Source organism: Nymphaea colorata, chromosome 4 (assembly GCF_008831285.2).
Source record: "Nymphaea colorata isolate Beijing-Zhang1983 chromosome 4, ASM883128v2, whole genome shotgun sequence".
Lineage (NCBI taxonomy): Eukaryota > Viridiplantae > Streptophyta > Magnoliopsida > Nymphaeales > Nymphaeaceae > Nymphaea > Nymphaea colorata.
Window position 1 is genome coordinate 14957046 of NC_045141.1, and position 23246 is coordinate 14980291.

General features: G+C 37.0%; 3 protein-coding genes across 3 annotated transcripts; 1 reads left to right on the forward strand and 2 right to left on the reverse strand.

Annotated features, from left to right (window-relative positions):
- Positions 1-808: 808 nt before the first annotated feature.
- LOC116252500 (PTI1-like tyrosine-protein kinase At3g15890) lies at positions 809-6400 on the reverse strand. The gene is made up of 4 exons (XM_031626808.2): positions 6043-6400; positions 5584-5731; positions 2026-2288; positions 809-1901 (listed from the first exon to the last, which is right to left on the reverse strand). The coding sequence occupies exons 1-4, from the start codon at positions 6084-6086 to the stop codon at positions 1262-1264; spliced, it is 1095 nt and encodes a 364-aa protein (XP_031482668.1). The 5' UTR covers positions 6087-6400; the 3' UTR covers positions 809-1261.
- Positions 6401-11287: 4887 nt separating this feature from the next.
- Positions 11288-14661, forward strand: LOC116252976 (uncharacterized). Its single transcript, XM_031627647.2, has 5 exons — positions 11288-11444; positions 11680-11732; positions 12989-13180; positions 14042-14125; positions 14217-14661. The coding sequence occupies exons 1-5, from the start codon at positions 11394-11396 to the stop codon at positions 14383-14385; spliced, it is 549 nt and encodes a 182-aa protein (XP_031483507.1). The 5' UTR covers positions 11288-11393; the 3' UTR covers positions 14386-14661.
- A 697-nt stretch (positions 14662-15358) lies between these two features.
- On the reverse strand, positions 15359-22350 carry LOC116252975 (TATA-box-binding protein). The gene is made up of 9 exons (XM_031627646.2): positions 21944-22350; positions 19047-19134; positions 18871-18942; positions 16919-16969; positions 16770-16814; positions 16558-16650; positions 16318-16419; positions 16159-16232; positions 15359-15842 (listed from the first exon to the last, which is right to left on the reverse strand). Coding segments are annotated over exons 1-9 (603 nt in total). The 5' UTR covers positions 22021-22350; the 3' UTR covers positions 15359-15841.
- Positions 22351-23246: the final 896 nt, after the last annotated feature.

Sequence of the window (23246 nt, forward strand, 5' to 3'; positions counted from 1 at the left end):
GAATTTCGCATGTAGAGTGAATACGAAGACATTATCCGCAGATGAATGACTTCTACAGTGTTTGATGACGTTACTGGTTAAGGTCCCAACCCACAAATAATTCCCATGAAGGGAATCTTCTCGCAGCAATCAAACAAATCCCTAACAGTCAGCATCTAAATGAATAATCGAGATTATTGGATTGCTCGAAGATGGCTCTAAGAGAAGAAGCTAAAATGACAGTCATGCCTTAAAAGGGGTAATTTACTTTCTAACAATAGCCAATACTTGACTTTTTGCTGTCGACAAATTTCATGTTTTTTTTTAAAAAACCCATCCACATTGTGACTATAATGTGAAGAATAATAAAAATCCACCTATATTCACCACCACAATTTGTTTGTATAGACCTTGATTTTACAATCAGAACAGATTGTGCAGTAGAATACAATTGTTTGGCAACTGCCCATCAAGTTTGACTTGTCATAAAATTTCAAATGCACCTGGAATGGACTTTGGTAAAGTGAAAGAGACATCTGGTCCATCACTGGAAGACGTGGAATAGTCACAATAAGGAAAATTTTGGTATATTAGGAGAAGATATGATTTTTTTCATTTAAGCACGCTTTACAAATTTGATGGTAAACATAGTTTTGACAAGATTCAGATAATTCATTCATAATCTTCTACAGACTATCCTGAAAAATGGGAGAGATCGGGTATATGAAAGTTCTATCGATCTTTCTGTAATAACAGATATTGATTTTTGAGCCAAGATCAAATTCATTTAGTTGTCCTAAATTCAACTTCCGCCAATTACCTAATGAAATCAGATAAACCCAAAAGATGTTTAATGCTACTCTGAGTACATAATCAACCGAAAAGAGAAAAAGCATACATCTTGGTTCAACCAATTCAAACCCTTAATGGATTAATTTGTAGAATGATGTCTCTATCTATCATTTACTACAAATTCCAAACTTCTTCAGTATCTAATAAAATTACCAGCAAGCACCCAATGACTAGAAGGGGAATTCGTACAAACAATCCAATATAACACACAGAATACAAACCAAACGTATTTCATGTCAACTAATTTTTAATTCAGCAGTTTCCTTTCATTTTCCTTCCTCTTCCCACAAGGCAATAATCCGAAACTTGGTATCTGCATCTTCATTAAAGGCAAACTAAAATGCTTGGATGCAGCCTGGCCTTGGAAGCAAAAGGCTAGCCACTGGTTCTAACAGCTATTCTGTAGCATATGAGTTCCTTGTCACTGTCATCAATGATCCTCGCTGGAGGTTCGACTTTCTTTCGATGTGGGCTTCGCATTGCTTTCATTAGATAAAAATTCTGTGCTCTCATCTGTCGCTGAAAATCCTGACATGTCTGGTCTAAACAAGTCGTTGTTTGCTAAATCCACTAGCTTTTCGGTCTGCTCACCTTTAAGCAATTCTACAACCTCAAGCATCGTGGGTCTCTTTTCTGGCCTGCTCTGGGCACATGCTAATGCAACAAGCAGCACTCTCTTAAGTTCCTCTGTATTGTATTTCTGGTTCAATTTGGGATCAGCCACTTCATCATATCTCTTATCACAAACCAAAGGCAATGCCCATTCAACAATAGAATGTTTGTCTCCGCCACCAGACTTCTCTATGGGTTTCTTCCCACTAGCAAGTTCAAGCAGCAGAACCCCAAAGCTGTAAACATCACATCTCTCTGCTGCTTTACCAAACATTGCATACTCTGGAGCAAGATAACCAAGAGTGCCTTTTACTCGAGTTGTAACATGAGTAGCACCCTCAGGAATTAGCTTTGCAAAACCAAAATCAGCTACCTGAGCTTCAAAGTCTGAATTTAAAAGCACATTGCTTGCTTTAATGTCTCTGTGAATGATGTGGGGTGTATGGTGGTGAAGATAGCTGTTCAATGACAAATTAGGAAGTTTGGTCAGCGATCTTCTCATCTTCATGAAACATATGAATGCACCACACTCACACACACATACAGAAAATATAGAGAAAGAAAATGTGGGAAAAAGATTACGAGATCCCCTCTGCAGATCCAATTGCAATTTTCATCCGCTTCTCCCAATCAAGGAGGCATTCTGCTGAGTGCTGCCCATGAAGGTGGGAAAGTAAGCTCAAATTCGGCATGAAGTCATACACAATAAGACGCTCCTGTCCCTCGGCACAGTAGCCACGTAAACTTAGCAGATTCTTGTGCCTAACTCTACCTAGGACTTCAACCTCAACTGCAAATTCCAATTCAGCTTTGGTGCTCCAGACTTTCAATCTTTTAACAGCAATCTGTTTAGAATAAAGTCAGTAGTCACTGATACAGGTCACCTTCATCGACAAAAAAAAAAAATCATAAAAACCAAGGCTTGAGCATGCATGATTTGATCCAAACTCAGATTCAACAAAGAAGGAGGCAAGCATCAAAAGGAGATATATGGAGTCAGCTGCCACAAAAGTTTGCAACAGCAAAATAAGGCAATCTATTAATCAGTAATTCATGAAATGACAAAAACAGCAGTAACCTTCACACACATGCACATGCGCGCATGTGCACACAAATATGTGGCAATAGCAAGACAAAATTTCAACCATATGAAGCATAGGAAGTTCATGATCTCATTTAACTACAGCATCAGAAAGATAATTATCATCATGTCTAAACAGCAGGAATCAACCATAAGTTCTCTTAAGCTTCCTGCAAAAGCTACTGCTTCTAAAGGACAATAGGAACAGCTCAATTTCAACCTCACACATGCCATGAGGATGGGGTGTGATGGAGAAAAAACAGAGGATCAGGACATTTATGCATGCCAGGGTCTTATAAGGTGTGCACAATGAAGCAAAACTGAGCATCAGAACATTTATGCACGCTATGATCCTGCAAGGTGGAACAAGTTCAAAAGTCCAAGGTTTGCGGCCACGTTTACTCCACCCTCCACCTCAATCAAGTACTGACAATGGCCATTGTGCAAGCCACAACAGAAACATTTTCAGACCACATTGACCAACTAATATAAAAAGATAAGATTGTATAGAACTTTCCTTTACGGACAATGACAGTTAAACAGAAACAGGGCACCCTTACAATTACGTGGTCTCTTTGCTGATCATCAAATTATGTGTTTTAGAATTTAAGCCTCAAATACCTGTAACCTCAATAAGAAAACATGAGCTACTAAACATATTGTAATATTTACTTCCATGTGTTCTAGATGAGTTACTGAAAAGAGCAGTAAATTTGCTTTCAAATGTTTAAATTCTTCATTTTGCATCACTGTAAAGTTTAAGTAAATGCAGTGTCCTAGTAATATGATCGACCTTTTAGTCACACCTTAGATTCAAGCATTGTAAGTTTCAAAAAATCTTGGATATTTTTAATCCAAAAAAGGCTTATGGTACCGAAAGCAACTAATCATTTTAATTGCAGTCTTAACCTTTCGGTGGAACAGCAGTTTCACTTTTACCATTTGCCCTCATCAGTCACCAGCTATAGAAACTTCAGTGTTAACAGCCACCTTTGTAAATGCATCATCATCCACCTGCTTGCCTACTCAACCACTGGGCTGTGACTTTTGTGAGAATGGCTTGTCAAAGGTTACATGCATAAGGTCTATTACAATTTTCATGCCTTTACTGTTGAATGGTGTCTCCTTTTAGCACAAATTTTCTTAGCAAATCAGAGTGCCAATTACAAATCATTAATGAAGTTGTCCAGTCAGAAGTTGAGATTATATAAACTCAAAGCAACAACACAAGGTAGTGGTAAGGGTCTCATGAGTGCTGTGGCGTGTCTGACAACCACAAGACCTCCTCTACTGTAGACAGGTGAAATACCATCAGTAGGGAGGTTGATGAGAAAGTTTCAATAGAAAAGATCCTCTGGAAAACCCTGTAAATTATAGAAAGCGATGAAATGTTCCTATGAGCCATGTTGTTGGGCAAAGTAGGATGGGCAACACAACCCTCACTGACATGTTTCTTTATGAAGTCAAGAAACAGATTGGAGAACGTGGATGGAAAGTCTGTTCAGAAGCCAAAAGCTAATGATTGTGTGCAGAAGATGCTAAGGAAATTTGTCTCAAAACCTAGATGCCTAGAGAGCACTGCTAAATTAGACAGTTTGTGTAGAAATATTGAGCTCTCAGAAGAGAACTTCTTTTGGTGCTAGATGATGTGTAGGATCAAGAGTGGTGAGAGCACATAGAGGCTATTCTTGGGCGAGGTGAAGTAGGGAGAAAGCTTTCATCAGCAAGGGAAAAAATTTATCTCTGGGATTAAAGTTCTTCATATGCACAAAGTGGAGCACTTCTCCTTTGATGAGGTTTGGTATCCTGCGTTGCAAGAGGCACTGAAGGAAGGGAAGACAGAAAATCATCTGGCGAGTCAAAATCAAAATAGAAGATAATATTGAAGTTAGGACTGATGTTATTCATATGCACAAAGTAGAGCAATTTTATTTTAATGAAACTTGGCATACAGAAAGAAGGCAGAACAGAAGATCAACAAGTGAGCCAAAATCAAAATGTAATAGAACATTGAAGTTAGGATTGTGAAGAACCGTGGTGGACCACTGCCCGTGATCTAGACACACAGTGAAGGGTTTTATGCATTCCAAAAATATGAGGGATGAGTGTGCATTTGCACATGAGAGTGGGATGAAGATGCCATCATCTTCTTCTCCGATGATACTTCCAGGTCTCAAGCGAATCTTTGATTACTTGTCACCTCATTTGAAGAACTTTCTACTCAGCTATAAAACGGACCTTGATTCCTCTACCAAGTTACTACTGAAACAATGCTTGTGCTTCTGTTCCAAGTATTTTTGTTCACCACCAGATATTCACAGTCCTTTACAGTGCCACAAAATATTATCATACTTTCTGAAGAATGAAACTAAGCTACTGTTAGACTATCACCAAACTGATTTGGAAAATCACATTGTTTCCGTAATTCCTACAATTCACGTCGCTTATCTTAACCTACAAAACACGGTAAAATGGTCAGACAAGCTACACATTTGGAAACAAGCTTCAAGAAAGCACGTTACAGCTAGGAATTAGGATTCTGAACTTTGCTTGTACGTTGTTATCCGCAGTTGAACACCCTAAAGCATAAATAAGCACATCACGGTCAATAATGAGAACACTTGGAGATCCAAAACCACAAATAAGCATATGGTTGCCAAAAATGAAACAGCCCAAAAGAAAAAAATTCTTATCGACAGTGATAATCCCAAAAGAATAAGTAGTTTATGATAAAAAATGAAACATCCAAATACTGATCAAGTTAAACAAAAAAGAAAAGAAACCAAGAAGAAGAGATGCATCTTCTGACAATCTCAATAGAGTATAAGATGAATGTAAACCTTTTTATTAATGAATGTCGACCTTTTATTAAGGTCCTATTTATGGTGATTATTCTACCGGAAGATCCTTGGCGGGGACATGTCAAAACTTGCCCACCACCCACAATAGAAGAAACACCACAAAGAGAATAGAAAATGAACCGGCAAAACGTACACATACATGAGAGAGCAATTCCATGCACACAACATGGAGAGGAGAGGGAGGAAGGGCGAACGAACCTGTGATCCGTCCCACAACTGCCCCCAATAGACGCTGCCGAAGCCGCCTTCTCCGAGCTTGTTGTCATAATTGAAGTTGTTGGTGGCTGCGTGCAACTCCTTCAACGAGAAGATCCTCCACGTTGTGCTCTTCTTCTCCCCACCCTTCCTGCAGAATTTTCAGCATCAATGCCAATCCTCACACTTCCCAATGTTCCCATAATATCCCTCTCCTCAGCTAAACTAAAAAAAGGAAAGAAAAGAAAAGCCATGATTTCTTCCAAATTTTCCCCTTTAAAAACAAGTCCTTTGCGCAATCGGCTTTTGGTTTTGGATCACCATCATATATATATATATCAAAACCAAAGTCCAAGTGAAGAAAAATAAATATCGTTCTGAAAAGCCTCACTGGATCTACAGCTCTTAGAAACGTATGCCAGAGAGAGGGAAGGGAATAGAAAGAGAGAGAGAGAGAGTCACCGAGGCTTAGACTTTCCACCGCAAAGTTTGAAGCAAAAGGCCATCTCGTCCTGTTCCTTTGGGTACAGACACACACTCCCCTGGAGGTTGGAGGGATCGAAGCTCTCAGGATTCCTATTCTGGAGGCCGCCTTCCTCCCGACAACGACAACAGCAACAACTGCATCACGGGAGAATATAAGTCTTCTGCAATCCTCTTCTGGAAATTCCCGAATACCTCTCTCTCTCTCCCCCCTCTCGTTGGGATGTATGCAAAATGAGAGAGGCGAAGCAACGGTCGGCTTTCTTCTCCTCGTCACGCTCTGTCCCTCTGTCTTCCTCTATCTCTCTCTCCACCTTCGACTTTCTTCCGTTTCCTTTCTGCGCGCAGCCAGTGGGGACGCAGGTTTTTTTTTTTCAAAAAAAAAAAAAAAACTCTTGTCAGTTTGCATTCAAGACCCCATATTTTACAGATAATTCTAAGAGCCGGTTTGGATTTTTTTTTTCTAATCTTTGCCCTTCTTGGGACAACTTGCCTATAAATTTTATGCAGCAATTTATATGTCAACCATACCTCCCCATGAATCCATGTGCAGGCGAGGAGGGTTCATTATATATGTGTGTATGTGTGTTGATAAAAATGAAGAGAGATCAAATCAATTTATTTCTTATTAGATTTTTTTTTTTTATAAAACAAAGCATGTCAGCCACGAGAAGAATGCAACATGTGATCTTAAGATGAAAAGCATGTTGCTTTAGTTTAAGTTTGATTTGTAAAACCATTCAAAAAATTTCATAATCAAATCTCAAAACAAATTATGATCATTACTAAACGATTCGAGCCTAACTAACATGAGCTACTAGATACCAATTAAGAAAAACTGGTAGGTTCAAGATTCTTATATGTTAGATTGATAATAAACAATTTCAATTATTGATCTTTTTTTAGATTGATGGTTGAGAAGAAGAAAAAAAATATGAGAACTAACATTAGATTATAAAAATGTGTCGTCATTATCTTTTCATTATTTTTCTCTCAATCGTCGATATAAACAAAAAAAAAGATCTGAAATTGTTCTTTATCTATCTAACAGCTCAATCTTTAGCATCTACCAGTTTCTCTATAAATTAATTAGCTAAATCATCCGCACTTCGTTTAGTTTCTCTAAAATGTTTGACTCAGAATCTTTTGAATAAAAATATAAAAAGAATAAGCTTATATCAGAGAACTCTCAAAATTTGTTTTTAGATTATGATAAAATAGCAGGGCCGTAAATGAAAAATATGTTTCTTACAATCTTATGCGCCCGCCTGACTTTTTTGACACAGTCAAAATAACGGCAGTGAAAATAACGCGCCTTAAACAACGTATAAAAAGAAAGTTTCGGGAAATTAAAGACGTAAAATTCAATTTCGACCTATTTGATGATGCCAAAGATAAAGAAATATCAAAATTTAAAAAACTAAAATATTTTTCTACCCTTACCCTTGATTGAGTTTTTTAAAATTTTAATTAAAAGTTTGGTAATCATTTTTTTTTAAAGAGATTTGAAACTATTATATTAATATATTCCAAGGTCCAACATTGAAATTTTCTCACGGGTTTTCTTGGCTCAGTCTGTGTCAAAAAAGAATTCCAAATCATTCAACTTTGTTTTAGAACAGGTCCGAGTCAAATACATACGATTGAAAATAATTTTCTTTAGTCTATTTTGAAAACCGAGTGACTCGTTGGTATAAGTAGGATTTGAAAAAGGAGGAAGATAGATACTCGATTTTAAGTGAGTAAACATAATTTCATGTTTAATTTCGTAGATATATATATAGAATTTTGTGGAAAGTCTTATTTGGTAAAAATCTCACATAAATTTGAAAGAAAATTTGAGAACCAACATATACTATGGGGTTTTATACTTTTACGGCTACATTACATCTTTATCACCTTTTGCATAATACAGATTCAAACAAACCTTGGATCATAGTAATAAACAACGTCTTCCAGAGGTTTTTTTTTAACAGAATACGGTGAACTTGAAAAAAATAAAAAATACGATATATTTTAAAAAAATAAAAATAAAATAAATGGAAAACTAATAACACAAGGATAAGTACTTTTGAAACAAATAAAAAATGAAAAAAAAAACTATTTGACATTAAAAAACTGAAAAAATGCAAAAAAAAGTGAAAAAATGCGTTAAGAACGTGTTTTTTCATTTTTAACGTTTTTTTTCAAAAAAACATATTTTTTAAAGTTTTAAACAGACATGTTTTTTTTTCACTTTTTTAAAAAAAAACGTGTTTTCTGTTGTTGTGCTTTGAACCCCTTAATCATTTGAATATTTTTCATATTTTAATTAATTTTCATATATTTTTTAGCATCTACCAGTTTCTCTAGAAATTAATCGGCTAAATCATCCACACCTTATTCGGTTTATCTAAAAATGTTTCACTCAGAAACTTTTGAATAAAAATATAAAAATAATAAGCCTATATCAAAGAATTCCCAGAATTATTTTTAGATTATGTTAAAACAGCAGGGCCGTAAAAATCAATTTCAATGGTGCCAAAGATAAAGAAATATCAAAATTTAAAAAAACCATATTATTTTTTCACCGTTGATTAAGTTTTTTAAATGTTTACTTAGGAAAAATGTTCCAATGCCGACCAAAGTCTGGTAATGGGATTGGAACAGACTATCATTTTTTTTTTTAAGAGATTTGAAACTATTATATTAATATTTTCACGGGTTTCATTGACTTTGTCTACGTCAACAAGGAATTCCAAATCATTCGAGTTTTTTAGAACAGGTCCGAGTCAAATATATATGATTCAAAACGCTTATTTTTATACGATTTTGAAAACCCAATGACTCAATCATATAGATGTGTAACATATAAGACTTTTCTATTCTAGTTACAACAGGAAAAGAAGGGAAACAAATATTCGATTTTAAGTGAGTAAATATAATTCCATATTCGATCTCATAGAAGCAGATAAAATTTTGTGAAATTTTATTTTGACTGCACCGGTAAAACAAGTTGCATTCAATAAACCCAGATAGTGGATCCAAATTCAAGATCCAAACTTTAGGGCATTTGATATGACATTGGCACTAGACTTGGTTATACCATGGTACGGATCCAAATCTTGCTCGCCTGGATCCAACTAGAGTTTAAATGGCCTTTTGTGATATATGGATCTTGCCTTGTGCTTTCCTTTCTTATTAGTACAATTTGGATTGAATCTAATTTTCTTATGCACTTAGCTTATCCAAATCCATCCCTTGAAGCTAAAGTAGACCAAGTCTTGCACCCCTTTCTCAGGTTTAGAAGAAAAAGTCTTGGACGTTCCAGACCGGTCCAAATAAGTCGGCTTCGAGAGGAATAGAACGTCAATTATTTGCTTATTTATATATATATATGTTTCGTTTAATTATTTTCATCTATTTACTTATTTTATAGATGTTGGTGCCCCTCAATTATTTACTTATTTATATATGGTGATAATCATCATTTTGTCGTATATTTAGGGCGATGAAACTTTTTTAATTGGTGCTTCATAGTAAAAAAATGTATGGCTTTTTTAGGCGAGCGATATGTTAGAATTATTCCCGTCGGTGTTATTTCTTTGAACTGCAAAAGGTGGTAGACATTACTCTCGAGTTAAAGAAAGTAACCATAAGTTCACTCATGTCCCCTGACAGAGCTCTACACCGCAGGGACAAGGGAAGAAGGGGAGCTTGGGTATGGGGATCCAAATCACTGCATTGGATCTGGATTGCGACTTAATAGTATATAGGGATGTAGACATCCAATTGGGGTTGTGTTCAGCTTTTGAGTCTTTCAACTTAGTCAGATTCTATGTAATGAGATCCGGATTTGGACTCGGAGTCGTACCCTTTTGTGATCAACAGCATGTGTATGTAATTAGCATGCAATCCAACATTTCTCTGTAATTGGATCATAACTTTATTGGATCTCAACTGGGACGGACTTGGATTCATGAAATCGCATACTAAATCTAAACCTGATCATTAACCAGATCTGGTCTTTTGAATCATATCTAGATAAACGAATCCAAAATTGAATTACTAATCCAATATATTCAATCAATTTGCATCTCTACTTGCCTCGTTCTCCATGATTGGAAAATGAATGTTCTTCAAGAACAGCCTCCAATATTTTATAAAGATGGAACGACAATACGTACACATGAAAAACCGATAACTTAAGCAATGATATTTGGATTCCAATAACCAGAAAATGCCAATGACTTGAGACATAATGGTAGGATGCCAATAAACAGAAGACGCCAATGACTTGGATACATAAAATGCCCATCGGTCGTCATACTATTTTTTTTTTCTCTCTATCTCCAAACTAAGTTTAATCACTCCACAATTCAAAATTTGAACTAGTGTTTAGAAGTAGTTTAATAAAAAAAAGCGGGATAGCAAGGATTAAGATCTAACCAATACATTTTTAAATACAAGTTGGAGAATTTCTTTCATTGGTATATGAAAGGGGAAAATAACTTTTATATATATATATATAGAGAGAGAGAGAGAGAGAGAACCGATAAACAAAATTTGGAGACAAAAAGTCTTTTAGATACAAGAACAAACCGCAAAAATAAAATAAAAAAAAAAAACGAAATATACACTATAATAACACAATAAAACGAAATAAGAAGGGTCGGAAAAGAGTGGATATATGGAGTGGCAGAGTCACCCAGCAGCAAATGAATGACGGTGTCATAGTTGAATAACAAAATGAACATCCACCTACACAAGATGTGCCACAAATCTGGCGATAAGAAGGTGTCCTTGAAGACCCTGTTGTTGCGCTCTTCTCAAATGAGACACCAAGAGGATACGAGCCACAACCTCCAAACACAACTTCAAAAAAAGACATGTGGGGAGAATGACAAAAAAAAAAAAAGATGAATGGAGGGCAGGTCTAGAAAACTAGAAATGAAGACCATGCAAATGCAAGAACACTAAAAAAAACTGAGCGCAAGACTCAATCGCGGTCAGATTCTAATGGACATTCCACACAAAGAAAAGAAAGAGAGAGAGAGAGAATACACGTAGAATCCAATGCCTCCTTTCTTTTTTGACCTTAAGGTCTTAAATTGCATAGAAATTTGAGGAAATTTAGGCAGATGATAAAATATATGTTAAAACGACGAGAATCGAACACATGACGTCTTTTACACATTCTCTTTGAACCGGATAAGGGTTTTCAGTGGTAAGGATCCAACCCGTCTCTCATTTGGCTTCACCGTAGGAACCTAGGGTTCCTACTTGAGCGAGCAAGCGACGGAGGGAAAGAGAGAGCGTGGAGGGGTTCTGGTAGGGGAGATCAGGTGGAGATGGAAGGAGAATCTGATTCCGATGCTCCGGAGGAGTTCACGTCTCGCCAGGTGCTCTCTCTCTCTCTCTCTCTCTCTCTCCGAGATTGATTTTGTGTAACTCAAGCTAGTTTGGAATGAAATATCAATGCTGTTTCGTTTTCATCTATATGAATGGAGGCGACTTTGAGTTCTATGTGTTCCGTTGAGGGACCAATAAGATTTTAATCGTCGAAGCCCGTTTGGTTTCTTTACTGCTTTTATGCTGTAGTTTCCTCATTGGTTTTGTTTTGAATTGTATTTGTAGGGATTAGAGAAAGAGGAAGAGATCAGGAAGATTATAAGAGAAAACAAAGCCAGGTAATTACTATGAGTGTTTTTGTCATTATGAGGATCATGGATTAGTTTGCTTAAGAACTTGCATCGACTTGACGGGTTTTAGCTGATTATTTTTGTAACATCAACTAATTCAGAAAGTAGTAATTTTAGTGCTCTGTGTGTGTCACCTGTCTGTGACAGAAACTAGATTCAGGATTACGAATTGCAATTTTATGGATAAATTTGGATTACCCATTGACCCTTCAACTGGGATTTATAAGAAGCACCTTTAAGTGAATTTGTCAGTTTGATGCTTGCTATGGAACTTAGATGAGGAGATACGTGGGTTGTCGTCTTTTTGCAGTCTTTTTTCTAGTTCTGGGGTTTTGTGTAGGATCGCCATTGCTAATGGCATCTTCATGATGATAGAAGCATTGCTCAGTGCGATTAGAAATGCTGTCTTTTCAGAACAGTTGCTTAGTGAATCCGAAGTTCCTAACAACTGCATTTTGCTTAAGATAAAGTTTGTGATTTGTAAGAAATATTTTCTTGGAAAACTGAGAAAAAGGAAATCTGATAAAAATGAATCAATATAGTACTTATGTCATGTTCAATTGCTATTAGCCTGTCACATCAATTGCCTATGAGAATTTATGTTAGAAGACCAAACAAGAATTGTCTTGTTGATTAATCATGAATATTCATGAGGTGTTGAAAATTTCAAAACAACAAAGAGCACTTAAATTTTGTGCATGCACCTTTGTGGTAAAAATCCCAACGAGTGATTAGTTGTACTTTTAGTCAATTGAGTTGGATTGGCTCAGCCGAAATAGTCCCAATCAGTCTTTTTATTGACTTGAGGACCTATTTCCAACTTCTGATTTTGACAACTAGCAGTGCAACTGATATGCTTTGTTTCCACATGGATGCTCGAATTCTACTTCCTTTAAAGTGAAGAGAAGGACGTACAAACTTTTGTTGTTCTGATTATATTATGGAAAGCATTGAGATTATCCTGAAAGAACACCACTGGGTTGATCTTGTGCGTGCTGGTTCTTTTACATTCTTATGGTTCCTTGTCAGCAAATATATACTCATGTTTTATGAAACTATCATGTCATATTCCTTCCACTCATAATAGTACTCTATGCCTGCACCAGTATACCTGTGAGACTGCGACATGAGTATTTATATTCTTAAATCAGAACAAATGTGACATTAAAAGGAAATATGTGCAAACTTTTGTCTGTATGTTGTCCCTGCTCAAAATTAACATTACATAAGCTATTATCATATAGGGTTGCTCATGAGGCAAAAGAACGGCGAAGGCGACGGGCACAGAAGAAATCACAACCTTCTTCAAATTTGAAAGTGAGGTCAGTTGTGAAGGAGACAGAACTACCAGATGAGCCAGAGGCACAGCCACAACCACAACATATGAGTGGAATGCTTCCAGAAAGTATTGTTAATCTCCTGGCTGCACGTGAAAAGTATGGAGTTTCTCTTTTTATTTTGATCACGTCAGTGAATAGCTTAACTATGTTCGCCTGGTTTTTTACGTCTACCTTTTTGTGTACCTTTGTGTTGATCGCTGATGCTTAAGTTGTGCCTATGCTTTTGCTGTTTTCCCTGACTTACTGACATGCTTTTATTCATTACGTATTATAACCGAGCTGACAAGGCTGAATTTCTTTTCCATGACCATGTATAACACTAGCAGGTTGATTGTTTAGAAAGTTCTTGTTTCATCTCCTTTTGAAGGTGAACCTCATGACGGTTGAGCTAGTGGAATATGTACTTACACTAGCCCTCTGCACAATCGAATTCTGAGTTGTTTCTTATTGCATGGCACTTCTAACTAGTTTTGGTAATGACAGTTATTTAGTGTAACTTGTGTAAATATATATGTGAGTTGGAGGATTGGCTGATAAAGGACTTGCATTTTACTTTTAGATAGTACCCGTGTTCCTGTAAACTAAGAATATGAATGTATGATTTTCTACTTCATTCTAATTGGCTATGTCAATAAGAAGGCCAATGCCAGCCAAAGCCAAAATACGGGATATTCACCTCCTATGGCTATAGCTTCTTTTGAAGTAAATAATGTTTTCGTTAGTTAAAGTAACTTGTGTTTGTTACTTTTCATTTGACTATAATTAAAATTAATATGACTATATGAAAAAATAAGTCACATTATTTTAGTTGCTACAATTTAGCTTGACTTGTTTTTCACTTTACATGAGAAAAATTACACTTCCCACAAAATGTCTGTCATCCTGTATATTCCTTTGTCGAGCATTTACATCCTCAAGCCACTGACCATCTATTTTGTAATATATTCCAATGAGCAGACTAGTTTTCCCAGAAGTTGCTGAAGTTAAGGACGATGACAGCATGCCCCAGAAGAAGAAAAAAAAGAAATCTGGAAGCAAGGGGTAAAATTAGTGCATGTTCTTTGGACTTCCTTTCTTGTTTCAGCTCATTGTTGAGCGAGTTTAACTAAATCTTTCACACTACCGTTGACAGACTCGAGCCTGTAATTCTGAAGGACCTTCCTGGACCTCAATGTGCCCAGAATTCCATGGAGTTCTTGAAAAAGAGAAAGTTGGCTGTTTCCAGGTCAGCTTCATCCCTGAGAAACCCGGAACAAGCATTTCGGTATCTTGCTAAGAGTGGCATGCTTGGGAGTTCCTAAAGGCACGGTATGTAACTGAAGCCATTCCTAGGTGGAGTATGGCTATGAGTCGCCCAGAGAATGCAAAATTCTTGCTGTACCGTAACCCTTGTGGGCTTCGAAAAAGTACATGGGTTGCATTTGGAGGCCTGATGGATTTTTGCTAGGTTTCCACGGATACGCAACCATGGTCCACCCCTTTTTATCTTGGTCGCCCTGTTTGGAAGGTGACATTACTCAGGATGACAGTTTTGAATGAATGGCTCAAATGAAATGAATGAAAGCACTTTTCTGTTCTATGGGTTTATTTTTCAGGTTCCGTTTTGTTATTTAATTTGGCAAGCATAGCCATTTGAACTGGCCTATCAGAACGAGGACTTGAGTCCGATTCCGGAGTCAGCCATGTGCCTGGCTCTTGTCGTCAATTGAGTCAAATTATTGCAGAAGAAAGGAGGTGCATATAGAATTCTAGCAGCGTATGCTGCCAGAGCGATCGATGACTTGGTATTCACGAGCTGTCTGGGGTCTGGCTGTTTATAAACCTTAACTTGGCAAAGCAGGACTGGACTTGAGAAAAATGCCCTAAAAAGGCTTCTCCCTTCACCAGCAACTCTTAAAAAAAAAAAAATCACTTTACTGTTGAGTTTTGCATATTTCAGTTTGCATCATCCACAAGAAATGCTTGAGCCCATTTGATGGTGACAGCTACTTCATCAAAAAATAAAAAAGCAATCGCACTTGAGTCATGTCTGTTTAATGTGGGCAAAATTTTGCAGGTAACATGAAACAGCAGATGTTAACTCTAAAAGGTCAAAAGGTTAATTTTCACTCTATAATCGAATTCGAAAGTTTTGCATTTAAGCTTCTGCTAACATTGACAAGGTTAAAATTCACAGAAGCACGCTCAACGGCCAGCAAGATAACAAAAGCAGGCTTAAGTTTTAAAATTTTGCAACTGAAGTACTGTTTCTTGTCAATTTGCGGAAACGTGAAGTACTCAAAAAGTTGGGCGCATTATTTATTATAAAGTATGTCCACAGGTTCACCAATGGCCTCGGCACCACAAAGCAAATACCCCACCAATAAGACCTTAGACAGAAGACTGATTTCCGTTAAGTTCCGAAAGAGAACGAATGGGCCACCAACATATGTGCATCAGATGTGCTCAATGCATACAATGACAGAACTGAAGCTCCCAAGACCAGCCTCTGCGGTACCTACAACCCGCATCAAATTTTTTCTCCCCCGACGGATGCCCACTCCAAGCTCTATAGCCCACACACAAAATGGCAAGAAAAGTCAGTCCCCATCAAGCAGGTTCCCACCATAAGACAGCAGCCACGCTTTTTTCAAACACCCAGCTATTTACATTTGTGAATTTTGTCAGCACAAGCAGCAATCAGCAGATTGCTAATGATCTGGAAATTAATGCACCCGCTTCCTCAAAATCATATTTCTTTAACTTCAGGCTCTTTCGTCTGCCAATGACAACATAAAACCAATTAGTACGTTAATAAGGGAAAAATATGAACAATGAGTAAAATGTCTTCTAAGGATCAAGACAAAAATTTAACAAGTGTCTGAACATCATAAGCGGCTGCAGTTAAAGAAAGCGGTACTAAAAGAGACTTAAAAGATAAGTAATAGAAAATTCGAACGTACTAACAGGAAATTTTTTGCCCCCATGTCATGTGGGTTTGGGAGCTATAAATGCAGGGAGGGAAGAGTGGCATATAACAGTATTTACCAGAGAGAACATTGCAATTCTCTGGTTTATAGATAATGGTAACATACCATTGTTGGCTTTTTCTGAACTCAGTGAGCACAGGATAGATATTCTCAAAAGCTGTATATGTTTCGTCTCTCACCTATGTAAAAGAACCAAACACATTAGAATAGGCAGACCTGAACGCCAAAACAGAATAGATGGAAACTGAGAATCCTCAAAATCACCTTAGCGCCTGTTAGAACAATTTTGCCTGAGACAAAGATAAGCAGAACAATCTTGGGTTGCTTCATCCGATAAATCAAGCCAGGGAACAATTCTGGTTCATACTGTTACAGGGAAAGTAGAAATCAGCAATATTAGGTAACATGCACACACGCATATATATATATATATATATATATATATATATATATATAGAGAGAGAGAGAGAGAGAGAGAGAGAGAAAGAGTCAATAAATACATACACTAGAGAAAGCACCATGGGAATATGCAAGACCTTCTAATCTTATTGGAAATTTGACATCGCAAGAGCCAACAATATTTTGGATCTTGAAGTCCTGCCAAGCATTCCATTACCACAGGGCTTTAGATCCTACTAGCAGAACAATGCAAGGAAGAAGGAGAAGCCAGAGCAAAGCAGGTTGCTTTAACAAGCAAGGAAAAAGGAGTTAAATACCTTGAACTTGGCAGGAAACCCGAGTTTCTGAATTATGCGAGCATACTAAACCAGAAATGCCAAGTGAGATCACAGAATCATTTTGCATATTCATAAAATGCTTGTGGCATTACCTTTTTAATTGATTTACCACTCAACATAACACATACCTTTCTTGCTGCCAGTTTAGACTGTTGCTCACTTTTAGCTCCAGTGCAGACCTACATGTAAATATTACATAACAGTGAACAGATCAATGATGATGGAGTATAAATGAACCCATTTTGCTTTGTACGTAAGCTCTAGGGAAAAAGAACAAGGAATTTGTAAAAGAGAAAACACATGATTACTAGTTTTACAAAAAACAGCTGGAGTGTATACAAGTTTTTGAATTATTGATTTGAAAGGTGTGCATTCCAATGTTCGAACGAAATGATTAATTATCAAAACCAAGGAAAATATATTATATAACCTATTTCTAGAATGCAGTTAATGAAGCATGTTAAGATATAGGAAGTCCCTAGACATTGACAGTGGCAAAAAATAAAGGCTAAAGCTAAGTAACTAAAGAGCTAGTTAATACCTAACCTAGGCTGCAGGTGTTCCAAAAGCCTAGCTAGTGTCCAGAACGAACTAATAAGCCTAATCAGGAACCATAAAAGAATTGATTATAACATGTTCTGGAACATGGAACTTGCTCTCTCTCTCTCTCTCTATATATATATATATATATATATATAACTGAAACCCATAAATTTCAATGTTGTCATCCCAGAAACATAAGAAAAGAGAAAGGAAAAATGTGTGCACTCACAGCTAAAGGCCATATATATCATCTATCAATTCTAGGTGCTAAACTTGCATCTAGCAGCAAATAGGCGCACCTTTTACCTATGTACCTCTCTCTTCTTTTCCCAACATGGCCTGAGATTAAGACATAACATTAGGAGAGGCAAATCCTGCAGAAAGGTTTCCCTTTCACCTAAAGCTATTCTCCAATCTCATGAGAACAGGCTTCCCTCTTTTAATGACTTTCTGTAGAGGAAAATATTTCTTGCAACTGCATACCAATCTAAATTCTATGAATCAAGTTAATGGCTCAGGCAGGCCAACGTCCTTCACTTGTGTCATGATTATGAAGGGAACTGGGAGCAAGTAAGATGGAGAAGGCAATTCTAAAGCATATAGATGAAACCACTTTTGCCAATACAGGCATATCAACCTTTTTATTCCTCATGATTACTTTTTATACAGTTATGGACCAATTATGATGACTTATTCTCGTTAGCCAAGGTGTTGTGAGCAGCCAGATCCTATTTCTACTCCATGAAAAATGAAAGCACAAGATACTAATTATCATTAGGACATCAATAGATGGAATAGCATCATCTTTTCTCTTGGAATGAAAATATTGATCAAACCCAGCATAAAAAATTTTAGAGCATGAAAAAAAATGTATCTGCTTAGACTATAGTACTGATGTTCGATTAAGGACAAGTCCGGCCTGTCACACTTGTACCTCTTTCTGTGTCACATAACCAGTATCGACCGATGATCCACTCAGGTCAAAAATAAGAATCAAGATTATACACATTCAGACAATTTCAGTATCACAGTTCATTTGGATCCCATATTTCCATCTAACCTAGCTCTCATATATAACCTGTAAAACATCCACTAAATAGCTAGAGGAATTTTTTTGAGAAAAAGCCCCTCAATAAAAAAATCTACCTTTAGAGGGTATTTGATTGCCTCAGAAACCTTTTCTCGTAGCAAAGAAGTAAAATAAGGGTCTTATGTGTGGATCTTAGGTCTGACCGAAGATCCTTAATTTGATGAACCATGGATTCTGCCATAGCTCTTTTGCCACATCAGAAAAAGCATGCCATGTCAGATTCACATCAGATCCACAATTCCAAATCCAAGGCTATCAGACACCCCCTAAATGGTACAACTACAACCTACCAAATGCATAATATATTTACTCTTTACAGGATAGGAGGTGGGGTAATTTCTTGGCTGATAACTTCAATTACTTAACACCATAATTCAATATTCACCAAGGAAAAAAGTTCCATTTCGTGAAGAGGTAGAAGGAAAGATAACTAAAAGGTAATCTTACCATCTTCCCAGAAGCAAATATCAAGGCAGTAGTCTTTGGTTCTCTTATTCTCATGATAACAGCAGCAAAACGCTGTTGGAAAACAATTGTTAGATGTGATAAAAAAAACCAATAAGCCTGATATAAGAAAAACAAAAATAAATAGGACAATAAGAAAAGATATACAAGTTACACGCCTTGGGGTTATATTCTGCATTTCGAGCTTGCAATGCTATGGCCTTAAGATCCAACTTGCAATCCAAGTTCACAGTTGAGACAATATTTCTGCATATGAAACCCATAGTCCATTCAGAGTTCAGATCACTGTTAAAGTTTCTGAAAACATGTTTAATGATGTAAGTATTTGAAAAGAAACTACTACTGTAAAAATAGAGAGCCAAAAAATGTGACTCTCAAGCACAATGGTGCTTTTAATATCTCATAATACTTATAATGAGTACAAACTCATGAAGGACAAATAAGCTTCACAATAAAGAACACAATGCAGAGCAAATAATAATAACGAAAGAGGATTTCATTATATCCCTAAAAGTTTTACAAAGTAATCCCTTATCTAAATACAAAGGATTCTTATTTATAAGGTGTGCCCAACAGCCAGCTGGCTAACTGCTGGACACTCCCACCACTTGTCCCAAGACCGACCCAAATGCCTTTGTACAAAAAGTAAAAAAGAAGAAGAAGCAAAAAGTCACAAAAGTTGCACATACGAGAAAAAAAATCTACAAATGTATATTAACACTCACCTAACTTAAAGCAAACCCACCAGAGGTTTGCCAAAGAGAAAGCAAAACAGAGTTACTGGAAGGGCCTTGGTGAAGCAATCTGCTATCTAGTACTTACACAGCGGATAGGGAAGATATACATGGTTCTTCAAATATGCTTCTCCTACATAATGACTATCCATCTCTCCGTGCTTTTTCCATTTATAAAATATATGATTACTACTTACTAGCAACAGACATTGCAGTCTTCATGTCACAAACCAACAAAGATGTAATTGGACTCTCCTGGAACAACAACCAAGGCTCTTATAGATGCAGACCTTGCTACGATACCATCTATGGATAGAGAGAAAAATATGTCCTTCTAGCATCTCACAATACTCGCAATGCATATAAACTATAAAGTTATAAACACATGAAGAACAAATAAAGTTCACCAATGAGGGACAAAATGCACACAAAATAACAAGAAATAAAGAAAAGGGGATTTTATTATACACCTAAAACTAAAGTATTACAAACAATGCCTTAGCTAGGGCTCTTATTTATAGGATTCGAGAGCGAACTAGTAACCTTTGGAATTGCCCAATAGCTAACGATGGCATTGATGGAGTGTGGAGCCTGATCCATACTTGATAGCCTTCCCTAATTTCATGTTTATGAGGGTGCCATTTCTGTAATTTTTTTGTGACTGCTCTATGTGGCGACCGTGGACGTAGTAGAACGTTGTCTCCGAATCACGTAAATCTTTGTGTGCTCTTTCTTGCTTTTTCTTCTTTTGATTTCGATTCTCTTGGTATGTTAAGAGAGTGTAAAAGAGCCGAGTTCCTAACAGGCATTTTGGTTTATTATAGAGGGATAAACATGTAATGTTACATATATGTATGTGTAGATACTTTCTACAACAATGCAACCATATCTATAAGGATCCTACAACGAAGTTGTTCCCAGTTGTGGAGAGCTAGAACAGCACTTTGAATAGAACCAATCTTTATCATAGTCACCAGAATTACTTCTTCTAAGGAGTGGAATCAAGACATGCAAAGAATTCTAATTTCCTTGATCGAACCTTGATTCCTACCGCAGGTGAATCCCAATTCATCATGAACTGAAACTCTCAGTAAGTAGGAATTTTGGCTCCCATGTTTGGAGAACTGAAATACTCTTTATTTACAAGATTAAGAAGCTTGATTACGTCAATACTTTCAATGAATATTGACAAAATATTCCACAAAGATCATGACATTTTGGAAAAGAATGGCAACATTAAAGGAAAAATCATCTCATTTAGTTTGTATAGGAGAACATATATATTCTTTCATGTCTTCATTAGAAAATGTTACTGAATGTTTTCTTTATCTATTTGATTGTTTCGTTAATTGTTGAACTTTTTACTACATCCAACATTTTCCAAGAATTTTTCTCAACAATAGCCATTCTTTTGAGAAGTTTCCAAGAAGACCTTCTTGAGAAATTAAATTGAACTACTTTATATATGGTTCAAAAATCATGATCTCCTCAATCCTCAAAAGCTCTTAATTCCTAGGATTATCAAAGCCCCTAGACTGCTTCCAGAATTTCTTGCAGTTGGCAACTATGGGTCACCCATGTTTTCAGTTGGAAAATGAGGGAGGCATATAACCTTGGCTGGTGAGATGGTCTGTCATAACTTTGACTGTTAATATCCTTCTTACACATTGTTTATCTTGTAAAACAGTAATTGGAGATATCAAGCCTCCATTGCAGCAAGATCAACATGGTTGAAAAGAACAAATTGGCCCGGAAAGAGCACCCCAATGACTTTATCTCACTAAGCTCAGACATCAGAACCACAAAACACAAAGAATACTTGCGCTTGCCAGTGCAAGCGATACCTGATATCCCCTAACCACAGGATTTTGTCAAGCCAGCTGTAGCTGAATGAGGAACCTACGGACAGACTTATAGGTCGAACTCTTTGGTACTGCCACAGATTCGAATACACACTTGTGACTCATCAGAAAACGAGGAGAACGAGGATGAGATAGGAATTCAGACAGTGGCATTTCATACCAACAGCTGAACATAACCGAAACAAAAAAATCAAGATTGACCAATTCAAATAGATCAACCCCTAAAAAGCATTTCTCTTCCACAACCCTCCAACTTCGACGCACCGCTTCTATCAAAGAAAACGCCACATGCCAAACGAGATCCCGTAGTCCAGAGACGTACAAACTCAAGAAATCCGGCATATGGGCGTTGCCCACGGACAAGAAAAATAAAAAAGAAAGGAAACCCACCTCCCCAAAACGATTAAACCCTCAAATTCAGCAAAGAAAGCCCCCAGAAAATGGGGGAGACGAACTTACTGTAGGGTCGGCACAATCCCGGAGGGATGCTTAGAAAGATCAACAGGCTGGCTTCCTTCCAAGCCCTGATCCGTCATCTTCGTAACCACAGATCACGCACACCCTCTCTCTTTCTCTACCCCCCTCGCTCTCCGCTCATCAACCGCCGTCCGACTCTCAGAACAAGAATCCCCAATTGCTTCCCCTTCACAAGGATCCTCTTTGTTCAGACGCGACGGCGAGAAGCCCGCAGCAAAAGGCTACGATCGAGGAGGGAAAAATCGAATTGATCCGTTTTTATAGAGAGAAAGGGAGGGAAGACGATCGCTATATATACAAGATAGAGAGAGCACGGTTTTGATGGAGAGAGAGAGAGAGGGAGGAGGAAGAGGAGGACGAGGGGCAAAAGGAAGGCCGGGGCGAGCAGGGGGTCCTTTCTATCTCCCCCAACCTTTCTTATTTATACTAGCTTACCGGTTCGACCCGTAACCCTAACCGGCTATTCCAGGTTGTCTTTATGTGGTGGGCGGTGGCGGAGTCCAATTTGATGTCGGATTTGTTTTTTTTTTTTTTTTTTTTTTTTTGACAAGAAGTATCTTGTTAGATAATCATAAAACCCGGTTTTGCTCCGAAACATCGTTTCAATTCAAGGGTGTTTGCATGACATTAAAATCAAGTTTTGTCAAAATCAAGTTTTGTCAAAACCTGATTTTAATGAAGAACTTGAAAAAACTGCTGCCCCTCAAGTGTTTCAGGTAAAGTTTAATTTTTGGTTTAAATCAAGTTTTTTTTTAATTGTCATCCAAATATCCAAACTGAGTTTACTAAACTGGATTTGAACCAGGGTTTTCAAAAACTTTGTTGATGATGTTATTCAAATGCACCTTAAAACTTAAAACGCCATTTTTGTGTTTGGTTCCAATATCAAAGTAATACGATAAAAGGAATATTAGCATATTAAGTTATCTCTCTAGTTTTAGATTTAGAGATACTGGGTGGATTTACATTGAGTTATCCATTATTTTCCTTTCATTTAACAACCAACCATGTTTTTTTCTTAGTTTCTTTTATTTTTTCTTTCTTAATTAACGAACCAAACACATGAGTGACTATCATTTCCTTTCCTTTTTTTTCCTTTTCTTCCATCCAAACAAGTAGAAAGGACGAACGGCTTTCAATCTTTTTCTGGGCAACGAGTCGTTCAATCATAATGTTATTTTCACATACTTCTGGTTTGAAGCAAAAATTAAAATACATGAAAGCTAAATGAACCTGATGTTGGATCTTCAATTAAAGGTGATTTGAGATCTATAAATGTAGATTT

Excerpts from the sequence above, each read along its gene's own strand:
- LOC116252500 (XM_031626808.2), bottom strand. The coding sequence starts at position 6,086 with ATGGCCTTTTGCTTCAAACTTTGCGGTGGAAAGTCTAAGCCTCG. Across the intron at positions 5,732-6,042 it reads GGTGGAAAGTCTAAGCCTCG|GAAGGGTGGGGAGAAGAAGA; the intron begins GTGACTCTCTCT and ends AAAATTCTGCAG. Across the intron at positions 2,289-5,583 it reads AGTTGTGGGACGGATCACAG|ATTGCTGTTAAAAGATTGAA; the intron begins GTTCGTTCGCCC and ends TATTCTAAACAG.
- LOC116252976 (XM_031627647.2), top strand. The coding sequence starts at position 11,394 with ATGGAAGGAGAATCTGATTCCGATGCTCCGGAGGAGTTCACGTCTCGC. Across the intron at positions 11,733-12,988 it reads ATAAGAGAAAACAAAGCCAG|GGTTGCTCATGAGGCAAAAG; the intron begins GTAATTACTATG and ends ATTATCATATAG. Across the intron at positions 14,126-14,216 it reads AAGAAATCTGGAAGCAAGGG|ACTCGAGCCTGTAATTCTGA; the intron begins GTAAAATTAGTG and ends TACCGTTGACAG.
- LOC116252975 (XM_031627646.2), bottom strand. The coding sequence starts at position 22,020 with ATGACGGATCAGGGCTTGGAAGGAAGCCAGCCTGTTGATCTTTCTAAG. Across the intron at positions 18,943-19,046 it reads ATGCAGAATATAACCCCAAG|CGTTTTGCTGCTGTTATCAT; the intron begins GCGTGTAACTTG and ends GTTTTCCAACAG. Across the intron at positions 16,970-18,870 it reads TATTTGCTTCTGGGAAGATG|GTCTGCACTGGAGCTAAAAG; the intron begins GTAAGATTACCT and ends ATTTACATGTAG.